Source organism: Poecilia reticulata, chromosome 2 (assembly GCF_904066995.2).
Source record: "Poecilia reticulata chromosome 2, P_reticulata-male-v2, whole genome shotgun sequence".
Taxonomy (NCBI): Eukaryota; Metazoa; Chordata; class Actinopteri; order Cyprinodontiformes; family Poeciliidae; genus Poecilia; species Poecilia reticulata.
In genome coordinates this window covers 20,627,160-20,650,417 of record NC_088831.1, presented here as the reverse complement: position 1 = coordinate 20,650,417, position 23,258 = coordinate 20,627,160, and the positions used below count along the sequence as shown (strand labels likewise).

General features: G+C 39.2%; 1 protein-coding gene across 4 annotated transcripts; it reads right to left on the bottom strand.

The window, feature by feature from the left end:
* Positions 1–198: 198 nt before the first annotated feature.
* pla1a (phospholipase A1 member A) lies at positions 199–22,516 on the bottom strand. Of its 4 annotated transcripts, none has more exons than XM_008431415.3 (11): positions 22,105–22,516; positions 16,525–16,741; positions 15,041–15,218; positions 10,999–11,107; positions 7,811–7,912; positions 7,420–7,512; positions 7,066–7,248; positions 5,034–5,123; positions 4,847–4,943; positions 1,643–1,798; positions 199–631 (listed from the first exon to the last, which is right to left on the bottom strand). In XM_008431415.3, the coding sequence occupies exons 1-11, from the start codon at positions 22,169–22,171 to the stop codon at positions 541–543; spliced, it is 1,383 nt and encodes a 460-aa protein (XP_008429637.1). In that variant the 5' UTR covers positions 22,172–22,516; the 3' UTR covers positions 199–540. The 4 variants fall into 4 exon arrangements, with proteins under 4 accessions (XP_008429637.1, XP_008429628.1, XP_008429654.1 ...); XM_008431406.3 differs by having other exon boundaries at positions 10,999–11,110; positions 22,105–22,515; XM_008431432.3 differs by having other exon boundaries at positions 7,066–7,230; positions 22,105–22,515.
* Between the last annotated feature and the right edge of the window lie 742 nt (positions 22,517–23,258).

The following is a 23,258-nucleotide window of genomic DNA, read 5'->3' as shown; positions in this document are numbered from 1 at the left end:
GCCTTAAAATATCTTCAAACAGCATGCTGTAACGCCGTCTCAAGAACTATTTTGTGTTTTTCTTTTTCCAGAGCTAAAAATGTTTCCATATTTGACTGTAAGAAAGGAAAAACACTAACTTTTGGTCTGTTTTTGCTCTTTTTTTCCCCATCCTCTTTTGGAAATGTTGCTACCTTGAAAAACTAAAAAAAAAAAAAGTCAGTGATGCTTTGTTTATTGTTGAAGGTGTATCTAAGAAAAAGACAGAGTTATACAATAAGTTTTACATTTTCCAGAGACAGAACTCGTCTTTAAGGACAAATTAATCGTTTCATTCAGAAATGAACTCAGAACAAAACCCAACACTAAACTGAAAATCAGATGGTTTGAATATCCAAGACACCAAAATGTTTTATCACCTCAAAAACTCACTGGCTTTTCTCTGATCCAAACAAGGTGACGACGATGCAAAACGGTCTCCACGGTAACACGCTTATGTCTAATTTTTTGACGTGGCTCCGCTGTTATTTCTGTTCACTGTCCTCGGCGTGGACTCGCCCGTCACAAAGTGCCGCACACCTGCACGAAGTCGTGCGACCAGGGAACTCCCCGCCTGATGTCGATGTCGTTCACACACAGCGGCGCCTCGTGCCTGGCAGAAAAAACACAATTTTTAAAACATTTACTGAAAATGTTAGTAAATTAACACCTGTGAACAGAATTTCCTCGCTCTTCTAAACCAGGACAGAAACGATTTAAATGTTTTGTCAAGAGGCTTTTACATTTCCACTGGAAACATGGAGAATTTTATGTTAATACTGCTGTAGGTGAGCCTCTCTTTATTCACCAATGAAAGTAAGTACACCCACTTTCTATTGACTAAAAAGGCAAAAAAAAAAGCCATAAAAAAATAACATCAGCACAACTGGTAACTTTTTGCCAACCTCTGATGGAGTGGCACCCTGGGCAATTGCCATATTCTGATCTTAAATCCATCCTAAATGCATTTCTTCTTATTTCAGTGACAAATATTTAACATATTTGGAGATTATAGCATCTCCACATTTCCCCCCAACAAGTTGGATGTAATTATGTATGTTGACGTTTAAAACGCCCATCAGTCCTCTCACTTTTAGTCACACACTGAGAAAACATAAAACCAAGTGCTTTTGGTTTAGTTTCTTGTGCTAATATACCTGAAATAAGACAAAACTAGCTTATAACTAACTTTTCAGCAAGAAACAGGAGCTTGTTTTAATCAATAATTCCCCAATACTAATTTAAAAAATGTCTGTTTCCACTGGCAGATTATTTCACTTATAACCTGACATTTTTTCCATGTTCTAAATGAAATAACATGTAATTTTCCCATCAACATTAGAGCCTTATTCACTCAAAACAAGCTCATGTTTCTTGCTGAAAAATTGCTTGTAAGGTAGTTTTGCCTTTTTTCCAAGTCTACTAAAATATTTGAACTAGAAACTAAACAAAAATCAATGAGATTTTACGTTTCCTAGGCAGAACTTGGAATAAGAAACAATCTACTAAACGTATGTGACCTGCATTGTTAGCATAACCTGCGCTCAGTAAAAGGTGGGACATTGTCTCTGTCCATCGGACGGCAGAGAAAGCTAAGAAACCGGCTTGCTGAAGTCGCACCAACCTGCGAAGCGGCAGCTCCGAGACGCACACAGACTTGACGTGGACGTCTCCCTGCCTGTAGAGGCGAGCGCCCGTGTTTCTCAGCCTGATGGAGTCGATCTGGCACAGGGTCACTGGGTGAGCCAACACCGTCCTGTACACCGTCGCTTCAGTCTTACTGCAGGAAACACAAAGAGTGTGGAAATAAAGCCACCAAATGTCAGTGTTAAAAAGCTTTTGAACTTTCATAGACTTCGCTGTTTGTGCGTCTTTACTTTGTATAAATTCAGATGAACTGCAGGCTGAAGTCAAGCGTTAGACCAAGAGGTTAAAGGCCTCGTTTTAAGAACATCTAGGTTCTTGAAACAGCTTCTGAATGAGTCACAGCAGCAATTAAAAAATAATTTTATGAACTATGAAACTCTTATGTTTGTATTGGGAGCTTATTTAAGAGGAGCTGATGGTTGCAAACATGGGAAATGGAGGTAGGGGGCGTTGCACCACCAATCATCTAACCTATGAGGAAACACGTTATGAGAGCATAATGTTAAGGATGTTCTGTTCATAGTAACTTATGTAATATTTGTACTTAAAAGAAAATAAGACTGATTTTTTACATAATTGAAACTTAACAGTTTTATTGAATTTTACACTCTTCTTTTAGATTATTACTCTGAACTGATCATTTTTCTGTTTGAGTCCTTGGGACCTCTAGTTCACATGTAAATAATGATCAACATCTTTGTAAAACAACAGTTAGACGCTTCATAAATCAGTGTTTGGAAAAAACACTTTGAATCAGTTTGGGAATTGGAGCCATTTTGTCCAGGCACCTCTGGGGCTAGCCGTTAGCTTTAGCCTGTGGGACCAATTAATGAGGATGTATGCTGAATGGGGACAACGAGAGAGCTGGAGAGAGGCACCAGCAACCCTCCGAACCCCACTGAGGGACAAGGGTGCAAGAAAATGGATGGATGGATGAAGTTAAAGTTGGCTGCTTATCACCTTTAAACAAAACCTCACAACCAGGCAGCACATTCTTTAAATAGGACACTTTCTACTCTAATATAAGGCACAATATTACAATATACAACCGTTTTTTTCATCTTCATCATCATCATCAACTTTAACTGATCGTCAAAATGCTAACTTTTTTTTCTGTTTATTCTTTTCTATGTATTTTGATTACATATGTATGGCTTTTCATGTACACAAAATGTATTTTCTGTGCCCAAAATATTAAAAGAAACCTAATAAATCCCACAATTTACAAGCAGCCACCCACCACAGGCATCTCAAGATCCCGAGCTTTGTCTGTTGTGTTCAAAGAAAAGCCGAAAAGTGGGAAAAAAGAAACTCCAGGTGAGCTCCAGCGGACTCGTTCGTAGCTGCTTGTGCTTTCTCAGCGTTCCTGCCTCGGTTTGCTGCACCTGGCCGGAGCCGAGCACCTCTCGGCTCAGAATAGAAGCTCACCCTTCAGGGAGGAAACGCATGCAAAGAATCTGCTTACGAGCACATTGGTGAGGCAGCTGCATTACTATCCATCACCCACGGCTAAAAAAAGGGGGGGGGGGACAAGTCACACTGATATTTGGACTACTTTATACTAAATTAATGTTTTTAGATTTAACTGCAAGCACAAGGAGAGTGTGGACGAGTTTTGTTCCAGTCTACAAAAAAAAGTAAAAAAAAAAACAAAGGACGTGTTTCTTTATGTTTGCGTTATTTTTACCTGAGGTGTTACGCTCAGTTTTTAGAGGGAACACAGGTGGGCCTGCTTGTTGTCATATTTGCCTGAAGAATGAAAATCGTGTGGATTCAGGTCAGGAGCCTCGAGAAATGCTAACAGGAGGGAAACGAGACATCAGCGACTTGGATGTTGGTTCCCAGAGGTTCTGTCCTCCAAGCGGAACAGCTGGAATCTCGTAGAGAAGGAAGGAGGGAGGTGTTTACAGGCCGAGCTGTACTGGTGAACAGCTCAATTAAAGAGATTAGCGTCTGCCAGATGAAAGGCGTCCACAGCAGAGTGATAATCTCACTGGGTTAGCGCTAATAAACCAACAGCCTAATCTGAGGCTGCACTAAACACTGACTCAGTGAAAAGAAAATTCAATCAAGGCTGGAAAAAGATTTCATTTCCGCACATTTAGATTCTTTCAAAGTGAAAACTGAATTGGTTTTTAATGCTAGCTTATCCGTTAACGGGATTCACTTTGGTCCAGTCATGAAGACATGAGACAGAATGTGTGAGGCTTCAAATGAAGATACATCTGTGAAATATGGACGACTCTAACAACGCGTCCCAGTTTATTGAGCGTCTATCAGGGTGTCTTAAATCTTACGTGTGGTTGATGTATAAGGACACATTTTTTATGGCAAATTAAAATCTTCTTAAAAAGGAAAAAAGTAACTTAAGATATGCCTTTCATTAACTTTTAACTTTGTTTTTCTCTCATCCTAGTTTCAGTAGAAAGTAGAAATGTATACGTGGAGGACCTTTTACTCAGTAGCAGACTTTAAGCACACATTCATTATGTATTTTCCAGGGATATAGTATTATTTCATAGCACAATCAAGTACCTTCAGTTGTTATAAAAATGCTACATATATTAAACATCACTTAAAAGATTTTGATCTTGTATTTTTTAAATTGGGCCTCTGTCTCTTTAAGAAGCTCCTGCTCTCTTTGAAGCTCCGCCTACTGGAAGTTATCACAACATGGATCCTCTTTTAACCCTTTAACAACACCAGTTTTTAAAAGTCAAATTTTTATAAAACCACCTTTTTAAAGTGAACTAAATACATCAAGTATATTTTTAAGACTGACCCACTTTCTGCTCTTCTTAAGTTTTTCCTTTTTATGCTTTGAATGTTTTATTCACGTTGCGATCCCTTTCTCCAAATATTTGACTACTTTGTTCATTTTATTAAAATACTGGATAGCTCTTGGTGAGTATGTAAAAAAAAATATTTTTGAAAAATTTCTATTGAAAGAAAAGGTAGCATTTTTCAATTTGATGATTTTGGCCAATGTGGCAGAAAGTTTGGGCGCCACGGCCCAAACTACACGCTGATATTCTTGACAAAAAAAGGAAAAACAGAAGAAATCTGTAAACCACCAAAAGAGTCAGGAAGAAGAAAGATTAAACCTCTGGGCCACAATAGCGTAAATAAGTGACATCAGTCAGTGGTGATCTGAACTGGAGTATTGTTAGGTTGCACCTACAGCCTGAAGTGATGCTCCGTTCCCTGGCTCAGCATCACCTCCACCTCTGCACTCTTATCCAAGGGGGAAACTTCCAGCGTCAGCAGGATATGATGCGCTAGATGAGAAAAGTTTGATTTCATTTCATCAAACATTTAATCTGGTTGACTGAAGAGCTGCAAAATGTCTGGAAAAGTCCTGAACGTACCACAAAACGGTGCCGAAGAAGTCGTGAGGAGGAAGACCTTCTGCTGTTCGGGAATGGGCGACGTGGCTATCCCGCTATTTTCCTGTAAACCTGCAACACACACCACCAGCACTACTTACTGCAACTGGACGTAATCCAGAGAAATAACAGAACAGAGAATAGAAACATAATTTATCCTCAGAAAATAGGGAAATTTCTGTGCAGTCACAGCACACAGACTCACGCAAAGTCTGAACATGAAATATTTATAAAAACAGAACAAAACATTTAAATATTTTACAGTAAGGGCGCAGTTTCAACAGAAATATTGTGAAGTTATAAAAAATAATGTACTCCAGGCCAAAGGAATGTGGGTTGAAAAGTTGAAAGGTGCTGATGAAAGCTGGAATGTGGTAAAACTAGAGCTGCAGAGCGAATCTGATGGTGTTGAAGGATATATGGAGTTGTTGCTGTTATTTCATGACATAAATTATAATATTGCTCAAACAGGCAGTAAGGTTTTCCATTTCTGTGTTGTGATTGTAGATGTAGTGTGTAACTTTTGGGCACAACCTCAAGCCCAACAGCTCTGATCAATTAAATTTCTTTACAGACACTAATAGTGTTAATAAAGTCATCAGACTTTACAAAGGGCTGGTAGGGCAGTAGCCCAGGGCTTCAGCTTAATGGGGGCATAAAGATTTTTATGATTAAGCTTTTTTTCTTTTTAATGAACGCCTGTTTTGCATTGTACTTTAATTTATTTATTTCAAACAGACAAAACTAAAAGCAAGAAAGAAGAAAAAAATTAAAACAAATTATCATGCCCAATCGATATGCAGTTTTACATTATCTGTTCAAAAACAAGCAGGTAGATGATTTTATGTAAACTTATATGAATTGTAACAAGATGTTGTGATTTTAATGAAAAAACACTTAAAATATTTGAAAATTGTCATTTTTGGTGGAATAAAATGGTTCTATTTATGTTTGATACATAAATTGAACCTGTGACGGATCAATTTATGCATAAAAAAACATATTAATATATTGTAATTTGCATTAGTAGAAGAATCATTCTGTGGTGGATATGGCACCATAACTGGCTCCAGCCCACATCTTTGTACATCTGGCCCTGGTAATCTGTTCTCCAAAATAAAATAGCATAAAAGAGGGGAGATGAAACACTGGCAGAATGAGAGTCGGGGTTAAAAATGTCATAATGCATAAATATAAAAGAGCCTGCAATAATTTAAACTTATTACGCTCAGTAGGAGCGGACGGAAATCACTGGGACTCTTCCCTTTTAATATCTACATGCTGTCTCTAGCTCAGGTTATAATAAGTAAAGATTAGATGATACACAGCTCTTCATTATGATCTCACTATGTGACTGTGGATCCATCCATGAACAGATTTCCAGAACAGATCAATGAGTGGATTTGTCTCCAGATGAACAGAAACAAAACTGAAGTTATTATCTTTGGACCTAAAGATGAACTATCTAGAGTCGACACACAGCTTCAGTTATTACAGTTAGACAATCAGGCCGGAATCCTGGGAACAGTGATGAACTCTGACCTGAACCTTCAGAGACACATAGACAGTTACAAAGTCGGCCTTCTATCACCTGAAGAACGTCTCCAGGATGACTGGAGTCCCAGCAGGAACCAGAACCAAACATGGAGAAGCAGCATTCAGTGTTTATACATTTCAGACACCCAGAAAACTGTAAAACAGCTGAAACACTGATTTTCTTTAAATCAAGGCCCCTGTTTAGTTGACTTTTATTGGAAGTAACCAGAACATTGATCAACATATTTGACGAGAAATGATGATTTTGATGATGGTATTTGATTAAATGTAATGTTTATTCCTTGTTACATAACTGTTTGACTGTGTGATGTTTTTATGATGTAAAACACTTTGAACTGTCTTGCTGCTGAAATGTGCTACACAAATTCAAAGCTTCTAAGATGGGTTTCTGCTTTTTATTTTTTACTTTTATGCTTCATAATAAGACCAAGTGTGACAGACTGAGCAGAGTCCTCACCTATAGCTGGACATCTGCCCTTGAAGACCCCGCAGTCCACGCAGCTTCCCTTCAGGAAGTCCTCATAAGAGGCGCACGGGATCCCCGTCAGCTGGCACGTGCCGTTAAGCGCGCTCATGTAGACGTGCAGCGCCCTCATGTGGTCGCAAATCACATAGCCGTACACTGGAAACAGTAGAAAAACTGACAACACACAGGAGCCGAATTTCGACAGACACTAGATCAAAATGAGAGGGGAGGAAAAGAAATGTAAATAAAATCTCCCCCTCAGGTGAGAGGCTGTTGACTTTTACGACGACGTACTGATGAAAAGTCAAGTGGAAAGTAAAAAAAAAAGGCTTTTCAAAAACCCACTTGAGGCAAATCTGGAACGAGCACATCCAGTCTGGTCCATCCCACCGTTCAGGAAGAAGTCCACATGACCGACAGGAATGGAGATGCCAAAGTCTGGCAATAAAAAAAAAAAAAAAAAGAGAGAGAGAGAGAGAGAAAGAGAAATACTGGCGAGACTGAAAAAGACTGAAACAAATACTTAAGACGTTACAGTTTCCATGTCTTCCTTCCAACAAAATTTCTCATGGAGAGCTAAGGTAATAAACCACACTAAATTATGGCATTCAGAGAGACATTAAACGTAAGAGGAACAGGAGGTTTTACATATGAAGCACGTAGTTTAAGTCTTCAGATGGAGGCTCGCTGCATCCCGACCCAACAGTAAGGAAACGTGAGTGGAAGGTGGACTCACGATCGGAGTCGGTGTGGATGGCGTCCACAAACAGAGCGTCAGTGGGGTCCAGCCGGTCGGAGGTGTCGGCCCCCTTAAACATGGGGCCGGCGGGGTCGAGACCTGCGGGACCAGGCGGACAAAGAAACAGTCGGGGAAAGTCCGGAATTTGTTTCTGCACATGGCTGACGGCTGAGCACTTTAATCTGAGAGCCTGAGAAGCTTTAGATGCAGTGAAGTTCGTCCTCAAGGGGGCAATAAATGGAGAGAGCAGTTCTGATGAGAAGAACTGGAGCACTTAAAGCCTCATTTCTAATGTATGAATGTTTGGTTACAAGGAAAACAAGAACAAAAATGTTCAGGTTCTACTTTTTGGTCGCACCCAAATGTTTCAGACCATCCAAGTGTACAATCAGAGTACTTTATCTGGTAGCAGAATAATGCAACCCAAAGTAGTCAGACTGTATGTAGAAGAGCAACCAAGCAACAGGTTGAACAATAAATCAATAACTAGATGTACCGTGACACATGCAGCTATAGATGTATTCCTATGTCAATAGAAAATACATCTGGTAGAACATTCAATGTTCAATAAACAGAATATTCACTGAACTCCCATCTGCAACCACACAGCATTCTGGGGGATGTAGGCGGAGGAAAGTCTTCAGCTGCTCAGTCTCTCACAGCGAGCTAACCAGGGTTGGTCGCATCAACTAACTCGCTCACTTTCTGGTTACCTAGCAACTCACTCACTCTTTGGTTTCCTAGCAACAGCTTGTTCAGTAAGTTGCACCCAGTGTTAAAACAGCTGAAACACTCTCTAACACGTCTTTAATGGGGATTCAAATATGTAGACACTTTTGATAACTTTATCTGAGTTATCGTGATAACTCAGATAAAACCTGCTTTTAAACATAAATGCTGGATTCTCCTGAAATGATCCAGAGGAAAGTGTTTTGAGTTTTGAAAGATTTGTTTGTTTTTTTTTTCCAAAATTGAAAACAGCTTAAATGCTAAATCTCAACTTAAAATCCACCTGTTTAGAGTGGCTTATGGCTAAATTAGGGTTAGAGTGCGGGCTTTGATGTCTTCGATGTTTTTAATGTTTTTATCTTTACTTTTAAATTTATTTTTATTTCTCTTTCTCACTGTTTCTGTTTTAATGATGTAAAGCCCCCTGGAAAAAACGTTCCAGTTAAACATCGTTTAACTAAAGTCCTACGGGGTTTAGAGTCCCAGTTGACGGCATTTCAACTAAAAACCTAGAGGTCGGAGTCCTTGTCAAACGGTGTTTTTGACTAAAGTCCCAGAGGGTTAGAGTCCCAGTTAAATGACATTTAACTGATTGATTGATTGATTGATTGATTGATTGATTGATTGATTGATTGATTGATTGATTGATTGATTGCGCAGCAGTAGTTTCAGGTTTCGCCACATAACTGTTTGAAAATAATAAAAAAAAAAAAATGTGTAAAGTGAAAACTGTGGATAAAACAGGAAGGGTCAAACACCAGATTGGCTGTTTTTTTTTAAAACAAAGAAACTAATAAATAATCATTGATATTGACTGATATGAAACGCTTGTATCATGATATGTTTTTTAGCCATATTGAAACTTCCTCTCTGCTACTGCTATAACTGATGACGAGCCTCTTAATTTGCTCTAGATTAGAAAAGTACTTAGTTATAAATGTATGACTCCTTTTCGCCTGGGTATAAATATGACATTGTAAGCATGGCAGTTTCATTTCTCTGAGCAACTTTAATAACATGGAAAGACACGAGAACATAAAAATAAAGTCAGGCAAATCTGCATAAAGCAGGAAACGCCTACAAGGAAACAGCTACTTGTCTAAAAGTATATCAGTTGTCATAGCAACAATTAAAAAATATCTAAAACAACCGGAAGAAGTTTATCTTTCCAACACAAACAATGAATAAGATGGGAGGAGAGGCTTAAAAGCCTCCAAAGCTTCAATCAGTCAAGTTAAACAAACATAAATCTGAGGCTCTAACACGTCTTTAATGGGGATTCAAATATGTAGACACTTTTGATAACTTTATCTGAGTTATCATGATAACTCGGATAAAACCTGCTTTTAAACATAAGTGCTGGATCCTCATGAAATGATCCAGAGGAAAGTGTTTTGAGTTTTGAAAGATTTATTTTTTATTTTTTCCAAAATTGAATTTTTATGAGCATTTTTGATTTTGAAGCGGAACAATTGTAAATAGAACATAGAAAAGGAGGAGTACATTTTAGCCAAAAAACTCAAGAGATTTTGAGATTAATCTCAGACATTTTCTGGAGGAAACTTGGACATTTTCTGAGCTCTTGAAGTTGAAAATGTTTGACTTATGGATATTTGAAATTTTCTTGATTTTTCTAGAAATTTTCTGAGATTAAATTAAACATTTCTGAGACTTTTTAAATCTTCAACTTTTGGAGATCCAAAATTTCCATGTTTTTTTTCTGGAGAATTTCTGAGATCGATCTCAAAATTTCAGAGTTGTTTTTTCATCTGAAGTGTTCAACTTCTGGAGCTCTGAAATATCCTTGTTTTTTTCTGGAAAATTTCTGGAAGTAGGAGCTTTTCCTTGAAAATTTTCAACATTGTGAGATCCAAATTCTTTTTCAGTTTTTTTTTCTGAAAATTTTCTGAAAATTATCTCAGAAATTTCTGCATTTAATTATTGCAAATGTTCAACTTTTGGTGCTCCAATACTTCCATGTTTTTCTCTAGAAAATGTCTTGTTGGCAGAATTTTACTCCTCGTTTCCCCTCCAACAGCCCTAACAGGTCGACGCACAGAACATATTTAAACTTTAAGTGCTAATTTTTCTCTGACATTGTCACCTTTTCCTTTTTATCCCAGCATAAATATTTTCAGGCCAGTGTCGATGCCTCTGAAACATTCAAACTGAAGCCGATCCTCCCCAGTCAGACAACAGGGCCTCTCATGCTCCAGCAAACAGCGGCACATTGTGCTGTGGGCTGCGTAGATCATCTGAAGAGCTCTGCTAATCTCCTAATGTCATCCTCAGGCTGAGGCTCTTCTCTGTCTGACTGCGGAGGCAGCTGAAGGACACCAGACACTCCAAGCAGCCCCACAGGTTGTTTTTCCGTGGTTTTTATAAATCAGAGGAGCAGAGCTGCAGACGGGTCACTTCCTGTGCTCGTCAGTCAGGAGCGAGCCTCGCGGATTCACCTGTGATTCTTCCAATCTTCCCCTCGAACAGTGTCCCCACGAAGCCGGCCACATGGGCTCCGAGACTGACCCCGATCAGGTGGAAGGATTCCAGTCTGCAGCCGTGTTTCTGCTGAAAACAACAGTTTTACTGCCAAGTTACCGCTATAAGCTACGGAAGAAATAAAAAAATGTGGGCTTTTTTCTCAGAATCCTACGACGGCGTATTACGGATTACAGACAGAAAAAAAGGAGAACATTTCTGCCAGATAACTCAGAAATTTTGAGATTAATCTCAGAAAACAAGGACATTTCTGAGTTTGAAAAGTCAAAAAAATGCTAGAAAGAAAATGACATTTTGGGATTGGTCTCAGAAATTTTACAGAAAAATACCTGGAAATTTCTTGGTTTAAAAGTTGAACATTTTGGACTTTTGACATTTTTCTGGAAATTTCCTTTATTTTGTTAGCAAATTTTCAACTTTTCAAACTCAAAGATTTCCACACTTTTATTCCTCGAAGATTTCTGATCAATCAGGAAATTCTTGAGTTTTTCTTAGCAAATTTTCTACTTTTCCAACTCAGAAATTCCCATGTTTGTTTCTCAAAAACTTCTTAAGATTAAAAATGAAAAAATTCAGAGCTTTTCTAGAAAATTTTCAACTCTTCAAACTTTTCAAAATTTTCTCGCTTTTCCTGTCTGATTATTTTTTTCTAGAAAGGTACTATTATTCTATTTTTCCTATCTAAACTGGCCTGAATATGACGCTATAGGACTCTGACTGCAATCTCAAATTCCTGACTTTTTTTCTCAGAATCAGATCAGAATCATTAAATGATTTATGCAACATCAGCCAAACCAAGTCTTTAAACTCAGATTTATCAAACGCTTTCAGTGTGAATAAAATGCAGGTCCAATAACGGGGAGAATATTTGAGTTGTGATGTTTTTGCTAACAACATAATTGACTTGCATCAAAGAACGTTTGGTTATTTACTTGGATTTTGACGTAAATGCACACAGAATTAGAAAGCTGAGTTTGAAGTCAGACTTCTTCTTTCTCTGGTTTGTGGCTTTAATCTTCTTCCATTTGCTTCATAAAAACATTCACTTACAAAGCCATAAAGTTTAAACCCCATATAAATAGTTATGGCTGTTCCGCAGAATTTCAAGAAAAACATGATAAACTTGACGAAATAAAATTCCCTCCTCTCTCGCTCTTTTTTTTTCCATCTGCCTTCTGTTATTCACGACAAACCAGCGACACACGATCAAGAATCGCTGGAATGTCTTAAAACAATAACGCGTTTGCCTGTTTTGTTACTCTGCGGTGAGAGCAGAACGCTCCAAAATCAGCACTGAACTTACAAGTAGTAAATATGGCGAGCCGCTCTCTCCGATATTATTGATGGCCTTTGCTGTGAGTGTGTAAAACACAGCCGGGCAGGAGGAAGGACAGGCACTCAAGGTCATGTTTGTATCAATCTGTGGAGCTGGGAAGGTCAGCCTGACTCCCATTCTGCTCGGATATTCTTTCCTGGAAATCTCTGGCTGCCGAGGCGCCTTGGCTTCAGCTGGATTCTTGTTTTGGCTGCTGCAGGGAGTGAACCCGTGAGATTCGCTTCCACTATCTCTACCTATATAAATCCCTGCGCTTCTCTTCTCACGGTCATGTTTTTTTCTTTGTGTGTGTGTGTGTGTGTGTGTGTGTGTGTGTGTGTGTGTGTGTGTGTGTGTGTGTGTGTGTTTAAAACAAAAGCTCTTCCTTGGAGCGGCACAAAAAGTATTCGCACCCTTGAGCTTGATTACATTCCTTTACAATCTCATAAGTCGACGTATCTTCTAAAAACCCAATTCTGGTGAATCCGGCCTGACCTGAAACAAGAGAGAAGTTTGGTCTGATTTGACGTATGCATGCTTTAAGTGTTCTTGCTATCGCCCTAGTTATTGCTACAAGCATGGCATTGCATCTGCATGACTTTGTAAGCGGAGAAGCGTACAGTATTTACATGTGATATCTCTGGATTAGGACTCGTGCCACAGAATTCACCCAAAAAAATCTGAGATATTTGGATGAGACAGTCGGCATTAGCTGGAGAGCTGGCAGTAGCTCCACTATGCAAAGCAAGAGAAGGAGGTGGAAGTCAGAGATTTTACTTAATAGCATGCGTGCGTGTTTGTTGTTTTTTTTTTACCACACAAGCCATTAGTGGCAATTTTTGGTATGAGCGGTATGGCTCACTGCCCAGGGCGCAATTGTGTCAGGGGAAAAAGAAGAAGAAGGAGGAGTACACGTTATCTCACTTTTTTTTTTTATAGCTCATTGTCATTTCCATACAACACAAGCTGTGTTTCTATCCACAGATGGATCATTTTCGGCTGATCCCAGTTTTCCTGTGTGGGCCGAATTTCCCCGTCTGGACGGAGATACAGAACGTCGCGCAGTCAGACCACCAGACTGAAAAAAAATTATTCATCCCTGCTGCTGTCAAGTCCAGGCCCACACAGGCAGGACTCATATGGACTTATGCCCGTCACCATAACCGACTCTCCTGAACGATAAATTCCCTCCAGAATTGATCGCGATAATCGATAACATTGTTGTTTTGAGACCAGCAGGGATTCTCAAAGATCAATAAACTTTACATTCTGTAAACAAAATTGTCCTTCAAGAAAAGGGACTAGTTGAGACTTTAGACTTCTATCATCCAGCTTTTGGTAGAAAGAGAAAAATAATAAATCATGCAAGTGGAAATTATTGAGCTTGCTTTAATTTATCATGCGATTAATTAATTATTGCGACGGGTTTATATGAACTCATCTTTGATTTTCTTATGTGATTGTTTTGATTTCTTCGCTGCTGTCTGTGCAACAAGTTGCTCCTATTAAAGTTCACTTGACTTGTCATGCAAATTTTGAGCAAACCTTTAAAATGTTACAAAAAACAAACAAAAAAAGAAAAGAAAATGTGAATTAGGTGTTTTTCCATCTACTGGCAAAGCATAATTTCATCATATGTTGAAGGAATTATGGAAACTATCACTGACCACACATATCAGTAAAATGAAGAGACTCCGCCCCTCTGAACTGGAGTTTTGGACTTTGACATTTTCAGATTTTTGTGCCTGTAGTGAAGCACAGACCGACCATTGGCTGGGAAAGTTTGCTACACCAGAACGTATTCGGTAAACGTGTTTCCATCTTTGCTGAAGCGCATTAACTCCTTCGCAGAAATGCTAAAAACCAAGAGAAATTGAGGAAGTTATTTTGAGTTTTGTTCTTTCATAGAACCTTTTCTAATGCTATATTTCAAAATGTGCGCAGATGGAAACAGAAAAGGCATCCCTCAAGCATCGGTGGAAAGCAAACCAGTTCAAAATGTCTTCCACTGCTTATGGCAGCGGATCCTGTAACCTATTTTTACATCGTTTCTGTCTGTTGGTTAGTTATTTCTTGTGTAAATGTTTTCTTCTGTCAAATGTTATTTTTTTAAAAGTAAAAATAAAAGCACACATAGTTCCGGTAATAGAACTGTGTGTGCCGACGTCCGTCCTGTGAACGTTGCATAGTGAGGTGTTTTGTTTCTTCTGCTGACTTGTATTAGGACCAAGGATGAAATGTAGCCATAGTGCTAATTCCTGCATATTTACGCAGCCATGAATTGTGGGTAACATTGATTGAGGTGCACTGTCTGAAGCAAATAAATTACATTACAGGAAAATAAGACCAAACATCATCAAATGTATGTTGTATCTAATTCAAGATTCAAATTGGGTGTTTTATTAATAAGCTACTGCACAATTTAGATAGACAGAGACAGGTAGACAGACAGACGACTTAAAGTTGAGACAAGCATGACAAAACCAGCTCTATAAAGCACGTCAGTCAAACCTGGTTGGAATAATTTTATGCCGATACAAGATTCTTTGAAGCCCTTTGAATTTCTGAAACTGATTTGTGTGTGTGGGGAAAAAGAAAACAAATAAAAACCTGGCCACGTTCTCTGTAATTCTCGCCTCGTTTCTTTTCATCCGTCTAGCACCAGCATGTGTAATCCCTCTCACCTGTAGCTGGTTGACGAGAACCGAGATCTGCAGGGCCACCTCCTTGTAGTTCTCCACCACCAGGTTGTAAGCGAAGGAGGCGCCGTAAATCCAGTCCACCACCACCACGTTGGCGTCCTGAGCCCCGAGCAGGGCCTGGGCCAGGTCCGTAACCCAGGACGGCTTCCTGCCCAGGGCGCTGCGGGGCGGGGCGGAGGTTTGGTTGGGTTTAGAGCAGCAAAAACAGACAAGGAAAAGAGTGGAGTTATTGTTGGAACGGAGGCAGCGGCTCAACTGCCGTCCATGAAAGCAGAAACTACAAAAAAAAAAGAGATTAAATAAATCAATGAAACGTGGTTTTAGATTTGCCAGACTGTTTTGATAAGGGCGTGAGTTGAGCGGTGTTATGTTTGTCAGAAGTTTTGTTCCGTTGGTTTGAGAACTTTAGTTTCTCTGCCATGTTTACAAGAGTTAAAAGGAAAAAAAACTAAACAGAGAAACCTTCGAGTCAGTCTGCGGAAAGATGTATAAACAGTCTTCCTCTCTGTCTGAGTGCTGTAATCGAAGAACAGAACAGCCGTTCAAAAGTGTGTCACCACAGCTTTTATGAGCCTTGTGGGTTAAAAGTTTGGTTTAGCCTCTAGATGTTTTCCAAGCTTTTAACCATTTTCTTCTTCTTAATTTCAATTAAAGGGACAGTATTATGTAAAATCGACTTTTTGGGATTTTATTCCCCCATCAAAATCATATGTGGAGTGTTGCCTTGATTCTTTCATTCATGTTTGAGAAATCCTTTAATCTCCATGGCAACCATTGAGCTTTGCAAAACACCTGGGTGGACGCAGCCCTGCCTTCAAGGCGCAGATCCTCCTCTGAGCTGCAGTTTACAAGCTTCCGCCTCACAGAGCATCCATCAGTCCCCCACTCAGCTCCTTCAGACTAGCCAGCAGCAATTAGCAAACACCTGGTGGAACATCTGCTGAGCTCATTATAGGAGCTACTTCTCAAGGTAAAACTGTTGCTAGAGGGTTAATAGAGGAGCCATGTTGTGATGACTTCCTGGAGGTGGAGTTTCTGACAGAGTTGGAGTTTCTTAAAGAGACAGAGGCCTAATTTCAAGGTGTTAAATTAGGAAGTACATTTTCTTTCAAGTCATATTTGATACAGAGCATTTTTATAACTTGATTGTGCTATAAAATGGCATTATGTGTCTGGAAAACAGACAATACTGGCCCTTTAAAGCTATAAAAAGGAGCTGATTAACCATTTTACTCCATCATGTGGTTGTGTGGATTTGAGTGAATAATAACTATCTTCATATTTAGGTCCTTTTAATCTTTGAGACCGATAAAATAAGACAAAAACTTTAATGGAAATTTTTCTTCAGCTCTTCAACCATAAAATAAAACCCACTCATACAATCACATTAAGCCTAACTGCACATATGATACCTCGTTCTGTTCTCCAGCTCAGAAAACCTTTTGTCGTCTGAACCTTCGACTCACCTGAATCCATGGATGATGACCTTCGTCGGACGGGACGTGTTAAAGTAAGACGTGGGCTTGCCGACAAAGTCCTGGTCGAACTTTTGTGCGCAGTCCGGGTTTCTCCTGGTCAGCAGCAGATACTGGACTTCCACCCTGACCCGCTGCTGGCGGTACTCCTGCCATCTGGTGTTGTTGAGCTCAGCGCACTGACCATCCTCCTGAATCTCATCTGAAGCTTGATGGACAAACACAAAAAAAGGCTTTGCTGCTTTAGCCATAGGTTTGAGTATTTATGTATGTTTTTGCTGAAAAAGCCTAAATTTGACAGAAACTAGTTGAATGTGTTTTTCCCCACCTGATTTTGTTTAAAATTTTCTTTCATTTAAAAAATACATATCTATCATACTTCCCAATTACATTTCTTTTATTCCAGCTGTCTTGACGTTTTAAGCATGCTACAAAAATAGCAGTTTTGAGCTACAGGAAGAAAATCCTACAATGGTGTTCTAAATGCGTGATTAAACATAATTAATCAAGACTGTATTTGGCATGAAAGTTGACTCCAGAGGAGAAAAATGCATTGCATTTGTATTGGACCATCAACTCACACCAACCCAGAGATCGCCATGGGCAACGTCGCCCTGGTGCTAACACCAACACACACCTCTTGGCCATCAACCCCCAGACCACTGAGTGATATATTTAACTGCAGATCGGATAACCATTCACTCTGTTGGTTTTCAGTCAGAAGCAGAGCTCCTGTCCACGTAAATAATCTGATGTTTGCATTTCCAAATTGTTTATTCTTCCACGTCTTCGGTTTTGTTTTCTTGGCAAACGCTTCCGACTGCAAGTAGCATGTGGAATCTATTTGTATCCATGTCAACATTTGTACCACCACCAAAATGCATTTGCATTTAATTAGCATTTACTAGATCTACCAAGTCTCTTCAACAGAATAGGTAATGCATTTTACAGTGAAAAGTAGGTCATGAAAGACATCTGTGTCAAAGAGGGAGTAAATTCTTTGATGTAAAATTTAAGGGTTTTAAGCAGTTCATGTTCTGAGGGACAAATAAAAATCAACCACAGCCTCCCTGGATAATGAGCAGATTTTTGCAGAAACAATGAGCAACAAGGAACTCAACGTGATTAGGATTCAGCTTCGGTGTAAATGCTGGGAAACAGGCACGTGTACGGACACAACACCGGATTGTAATTCCGACCACAGCTGTGCCTCCTCTCCTCCAGTTTGCACCAGTGAGATCTCTATATTATGTTCGTTACATCTTTCCACAGACTTCAGAGGGACCAGGTAATGGTGCAATGTGTCATGGCCGTGACAGAATAATAGCCAGTACACTTTTATTGCTGAATTTATTTTTCTCCAGCGAAAAGAGAGCTTACCGTCTTTCAGTTTTAGGGTTTTTGATATACCTCTGCTGCCTACTTTATTAGCTACACCTGTTGAACCACTGATTTTGAATCTGGCTCTTGGCGCCCGGTGCTGCTGGTCAGAGTATTTCTGAATCTACTAGGATTTTTACACAACCCAACTCAGATTTTTTTTTTTTCAAATAATGGGTAGGGAATAAAAATAAATAAATAAATAAATAAATAAATAAATAAATAAATAAATCCAGCAAGCACCAGTTGTATGCATGGGCGGAAATCCTGGGGGTTTGAGGGTCTGGACACCCTCAATCTTGAGGAAGTCAAGAAGTTTCATAAAAGAAATATTTGTATTTAAACAATATTAATATGAAAAGGTAAAAGAAACAAAGAACGAAATAAATCTGCCTTTCGTCAAAGAAAGAAATAAGATTTAATTTTTATGTTCCCCCCACCATTGTTGGAACAATGGTTCAGTCCAGCTCACAGAAAGAACTGCACATATGATGCATTGTTCATATAAGCCGCTGATGTGAGGAGCTAGCTGTTAGCTATTAGCTGCGGCTCTGCAGCACTAACAAAAAACCCTCCAGTAAGTAAATACTTAAAGCAAAAGACACGTAACACGTTTTATTTACTTTCACTGCTCAATAGGAAGAAACACATTAACAATGAAATCAAACTACAGTTCGTTATTTCATTACTTTGGCTGAATTACAATAACTGCCCCTTTATGCCTGGGAAATCAAAATTAGCTAAACTGGCTACATTGCTTTAATAAACGTAGCCTTGTTTCCCTGTCGAAGGTAGCCAATATTTCAGTCATATTTGTCTCTAACTCTTGAGAGTTTTAACCTGGAGCGGCTGAACGTTAGCTGACAGCTCTGTATGGGAGTCCAGAGCAGAGGGGCTACTGCAAAGCAGCTGACAGTAAAAAGAAAATAAAGTAGGCCTTTATTTCTTACCATCTTCAACCTTTAAAACCACAAAATAAAATCTGAATATTTTTCTATAACAACCATGGTGCTTTCAACGTTAGGTTTAAGTTATGATACTCCTGAGATATTATTTCTACCTACTGTACTTATAGATTCCCAGCCATCCAGGACATGGAAAAGCCAAAAGCAACATAACAACTTATAACTTAAATAACACATAACCTCTATTGAGAGTTCCTACAATAAAACAATATTTATGAGAAATAAGTGGAGTTACTCAATAAAACTTGTTTTTATTTAGAGGCTTACATTTTTGTAAAGGTGTAGCAGAGATTAGATCAGTGACACTGAGCCAAACATATCTAAACATCATTTGAATCTTAGTTTGGCTTCTATGGGTGTCAACAGTTTGAGAAAAACGCGTTTGATGTGCATTACCACATAAAACATATATTGTAAACTTTTTAAACCACATTTTACTTTACATTTCAGTGTAACTTGAACGACACCCCAAAATTGCTCTTAAAAAAAATCACTGTTTATTGTGCTAAATAATGAAATGGGATTTTTTTCCCCCCTTGGTTGTGTGGACAAGAACGTCTTGTCAATGTCAGAGGAGAAACATGTTACACGTTAAAACGCATTTTAGCTAGTAAGGTCAGAATTTGGTGTAATGGCCTCAACACACAGCCATTCATTTCCTATGAAGCTTGCTCGGTGAGGATACAATCGTAAAATTGTAATTTCGAGCTCGTACACGTAAACGTACACATGCGGCTAGCGACGCGACAGAAGAAAGTTGACAAATGTCCAACTTTTGACGCTTCCGCTGCTGTCGCTTCCGCGTTCCGCGTGCTGGGTTCACCCCGAATGGCGGGAAACGGTCGCTTTTCGCTGTGGGTTGTGGTTCCGCCGGTGTTGAGTCCATAATAAATTTGTTTAAGCACCACAGCTTACCTGAGTTTTGTCGAAGACCAGGGTAACGCAGGTGCAAATGCTCAAATCACATAACTGGTTGAACTTAATGACGTCACCTCACTGCTCATTTTGAGCACCATAACTCAATCAAATAGAGTATATTTGGGATGGAGCTAGAGTTGCATCATAGATATATTCAGAGTAAATGTTTAGTCTCATAGTGTCAATATGGAGCAAAATCTGACCAATGTGTCCGACTCTGTTCAGTCTGTTAAGAAGTCTCAACAAATTTCATTACCATGTAAAAGTTCAATATTTTGTGCCTCTCGTACAGATTCATTACACACAGAGTGAAATATTTCAATACTTTATTTGTTGTAATTTTGGCAATTATAATTTAAAGATAATGAAAATCCAAAATTAAGGGTCTCAAAAATGTTGAATATTGTGAAAAACCTTCATAATGGAACATCGTGGCTTCACGTCAATGAGCTAATGAACTTATACAACACCTGGAACGGTTTTATTATCCTCCAAATGGTTTGTTAGTCTATTTCAAAAGGCAACACAATCTTTAAGAAAACTGTTGACTTGACAGATGTACAAAAGACAGTCACTGACACCTTTTACAGGGAAGGTACACCACAAAAGTTCATTCTTAAAGAAGCTGGTTGTGCTGCATCAGAGCTTGTTTGTAGGACTCAGTGGGAGGAACGAGTGCGGTAGAAAAAGTTGCCCCAGCAGCAGGGAGAACCGCAGCCTTAAGAGGATCTAAGTCAATCTATTCAAGAATTTGGGGGAATGTCACAAGGAGTGGACTGAGGCTGGAGTCGATGCATCAAAAGCCACTAAGACATGATTCCTCCACATGGGCTACAAATGACACATTCTTGTCACTTCATGCTTCCCTCTGCTGATGAGCTGGATGGAGATGCTGATTTAATTGTACAGCAGGACTTGGTACCTTCGGTGGCTGTACTGGTGGTCGATTGGCCGACAAACTACCCAGACATTTCACTCCATGCTGAATACATGGGTTATGTATTCAAGAGGAAGACGAGAGACACCAGACCCAACAATGCTGACAACCTGAAGGCAGCTATCAAAGCAATCTGGACTTCCGGTTCATCCCATCAGAACCACGGGCTGATCGCCTCCGTACCAAAAACGTCCAACCAAGTATTGAGAAATTAACATGCTTTTCAAAAGCCTGACATTTCTGTTTTACTTTTTATTAATATTCTAAGTTCCCGAGGCATTGAAATTTGGAATTTTCTCATCATTGAGCCAAAATGACCAAAATTACAAAACATTACCAAATATTTCACTGTGTAATGAATCTATAAAGTGAGTTTTGCTATTTTAAATAAGTGGCAAATAATATATAACTTTTTTTTTAACAATGTCCTAGTTTTTTTTTTTTTAGTTGTACCCTCATTAGGTGCATCTCTGCTTCAACACAAAGCAGATTCTTGAATTCTTGTAATTCTTGAATTACAGGATTAGGTGGTAAGCAGGACTGTAGAACCAAGGACACAACTAAAGGTGGCAGGGCGGCGGCCATCCAGGACTGTGGTCTGACATGGCCTCCCTCGACAATTCACAACGTTTTGAAGAAAACAAATCTGGAAGGGCAGCTACAAGAATCACAAGACATTATGATTATAACAACCAAAGTCCCCCGCCTGGATTAAATGATCATAAGATTATTCAAATATTGCACAAAGTACACAATAACTTGCCATTGCATTGAGAAGTTGTGTCAAGAATAGAAAAGTCAGTATCCAGAACAAACTGAAGAAACAGAAGTGAGTGGAGTAAACCTGTGAGAACGTCCAGTTTCCTGACTGTAAAAAATACGAAACTAAAAGCTAAACTAAGAATACTCTATTTGTTAAGAACAACACTTAAATTATTTGACTCTTTATGCATATCACAGAGATGTAAGTTACTAGTCTGAAAGTTGAGTACACCAAAGCTTCTACCTACATCTTTTTTATCTTCGCTTGTATCATACAAACGAGACCGTTAATAGAACATGAAGAAGACACAATTAAATCATTTGGGAAAACTAAAAAATCAAAACATAGACATGCATGAAATACATAAAACCGTATTTAAACAAAAAAGGTGCACTTTCTTTTACCATGACTATCTATTTACATAACAGGCACTGACTGCTTGTTTTCTAAGATGAGGCATTTTTAAGCAAGTACAACATGTCTAAGCTGAGAAGGCTCATTGGTATTTTCCCCATTTAAATCCTGCAGACTTGCAATTTGTTCAAACGCAAGAAAACATCCAAATAAAGCCTCACTGAGGACGTTTCTAGCCTAAAGAGACGACTTACCCAGCACCTGCGATGAGCTGTAGACCAGCAGAATGCTGAAGAGAATGGCTTTGTCCTCCCAAAGCATGTTTTTTTTTTTTTTTTTTTCTTTTTGGTAAGTGAGCGCTGAACCAGGCCGGTGGCTGCCAAAGAGCTTTAGTTAGAGCTTAGCAAGCCTCAGCTGCTTGGTGGACGGAGGAAGGAAATCCCAGCTCTGAAGTCTTGGAACAAAACTCCAGGCTTTTAGCTGGAAGCCAGCAGGTATGAGGCAAGAGAAACAAGTTGGAGTTTTTGGTGAATTATGTCTCTTTTCTCGTGAAGATCCAGTTAAAGCCTGTGTATCTCCACAACAACTCCCCCCCCCCTCTTTATGCTAATCCCAGCCTTCACTTTTACTGGTGGCCGGTTTGTTTTCCCGTCTTTCATCCGCCCCTCCGCCCCCCCGCCAAGTCTGTGTTTTGTAGTGAGGCACCGACTAGTTGGAGGTCTTTGCCTGGTGGTGAATCCATGACCTCATTTGTGTTCAATGGCTGTTTGTTTAAAAATGCTGGACTCTGGCCTAGCTGCCCACTGCTTTGTGTGGTTTCTGCGGTTTGGAAGAAAGCGGAGGAGGAGCGTCTGAGAAAGGGAGCTGAGGTCAGGGAGGAAAAGGTTGATCGGTTTACTTGTCTTTCAATATCTAACTCCTTTATATAATTCATTCTTTCTTTTTTTTTAAATAAATCAAGCACACATACATAGCCCCCCTTCACAGTCACACAAATACACGCACAGATGTAATCCCCTGGAACGAGGTCAAGGGTCTGAGCTGCAGCTGCAGCTGCCAGTCTTGTTGTGTTAATGGGGTTCAGGGCTCAATAGTAACGAAGACCTTAGAGGGAAAAAGGACAAATGTGCAATAAAAGCTAACTTTGGCAGCCGTCCGCGAGAATACGGAGGTCATTTTCCCAAAAATCTAAAGTTTCTCGGAGAAATATGAAAAACACAAGTGGAGAAATTATGATCTGAAATGGAGATCTGCATCGCTGCTTTCTTGAAAGAAGAGAAAAGAAATACAACACACAGACTTTTTGTTTCGTTTTTTTTAAAGGAATTTTATTATATATATATATATATATATATATATATATATATATAGGAATCTAAACAAATACAAACTATAATCTTAAAGTTAT

What these genes read in the sequence shown, in the direction of transcription:
- pla1a (XM_008431406.3), bottom strand. Translation starts at nt 22,171, where the DNA reads ATGCTTTGGGAGGACAAAGCCATTCTCTTCAGCATTCTGCTGGTCTAC. An exon ending in GGGCAGATGTCCAGCTATAG is followed by an intron (nt 5,124 to 7,065) that starts GTGAGGACTCTG and finishes TGTGTGTTGCAG; the next exon opens with GTTTACAGGAAAATAGCGGG. An exon ending in ACGGAGCATCACTTCAGGCT is followed by an intron (nt 1,799 to 4,846) that starts GTAGGTGCAACC and finishes TGTTTCCTGCAG; the next exon opens with TAAGACTGAAGCGACGGTGT.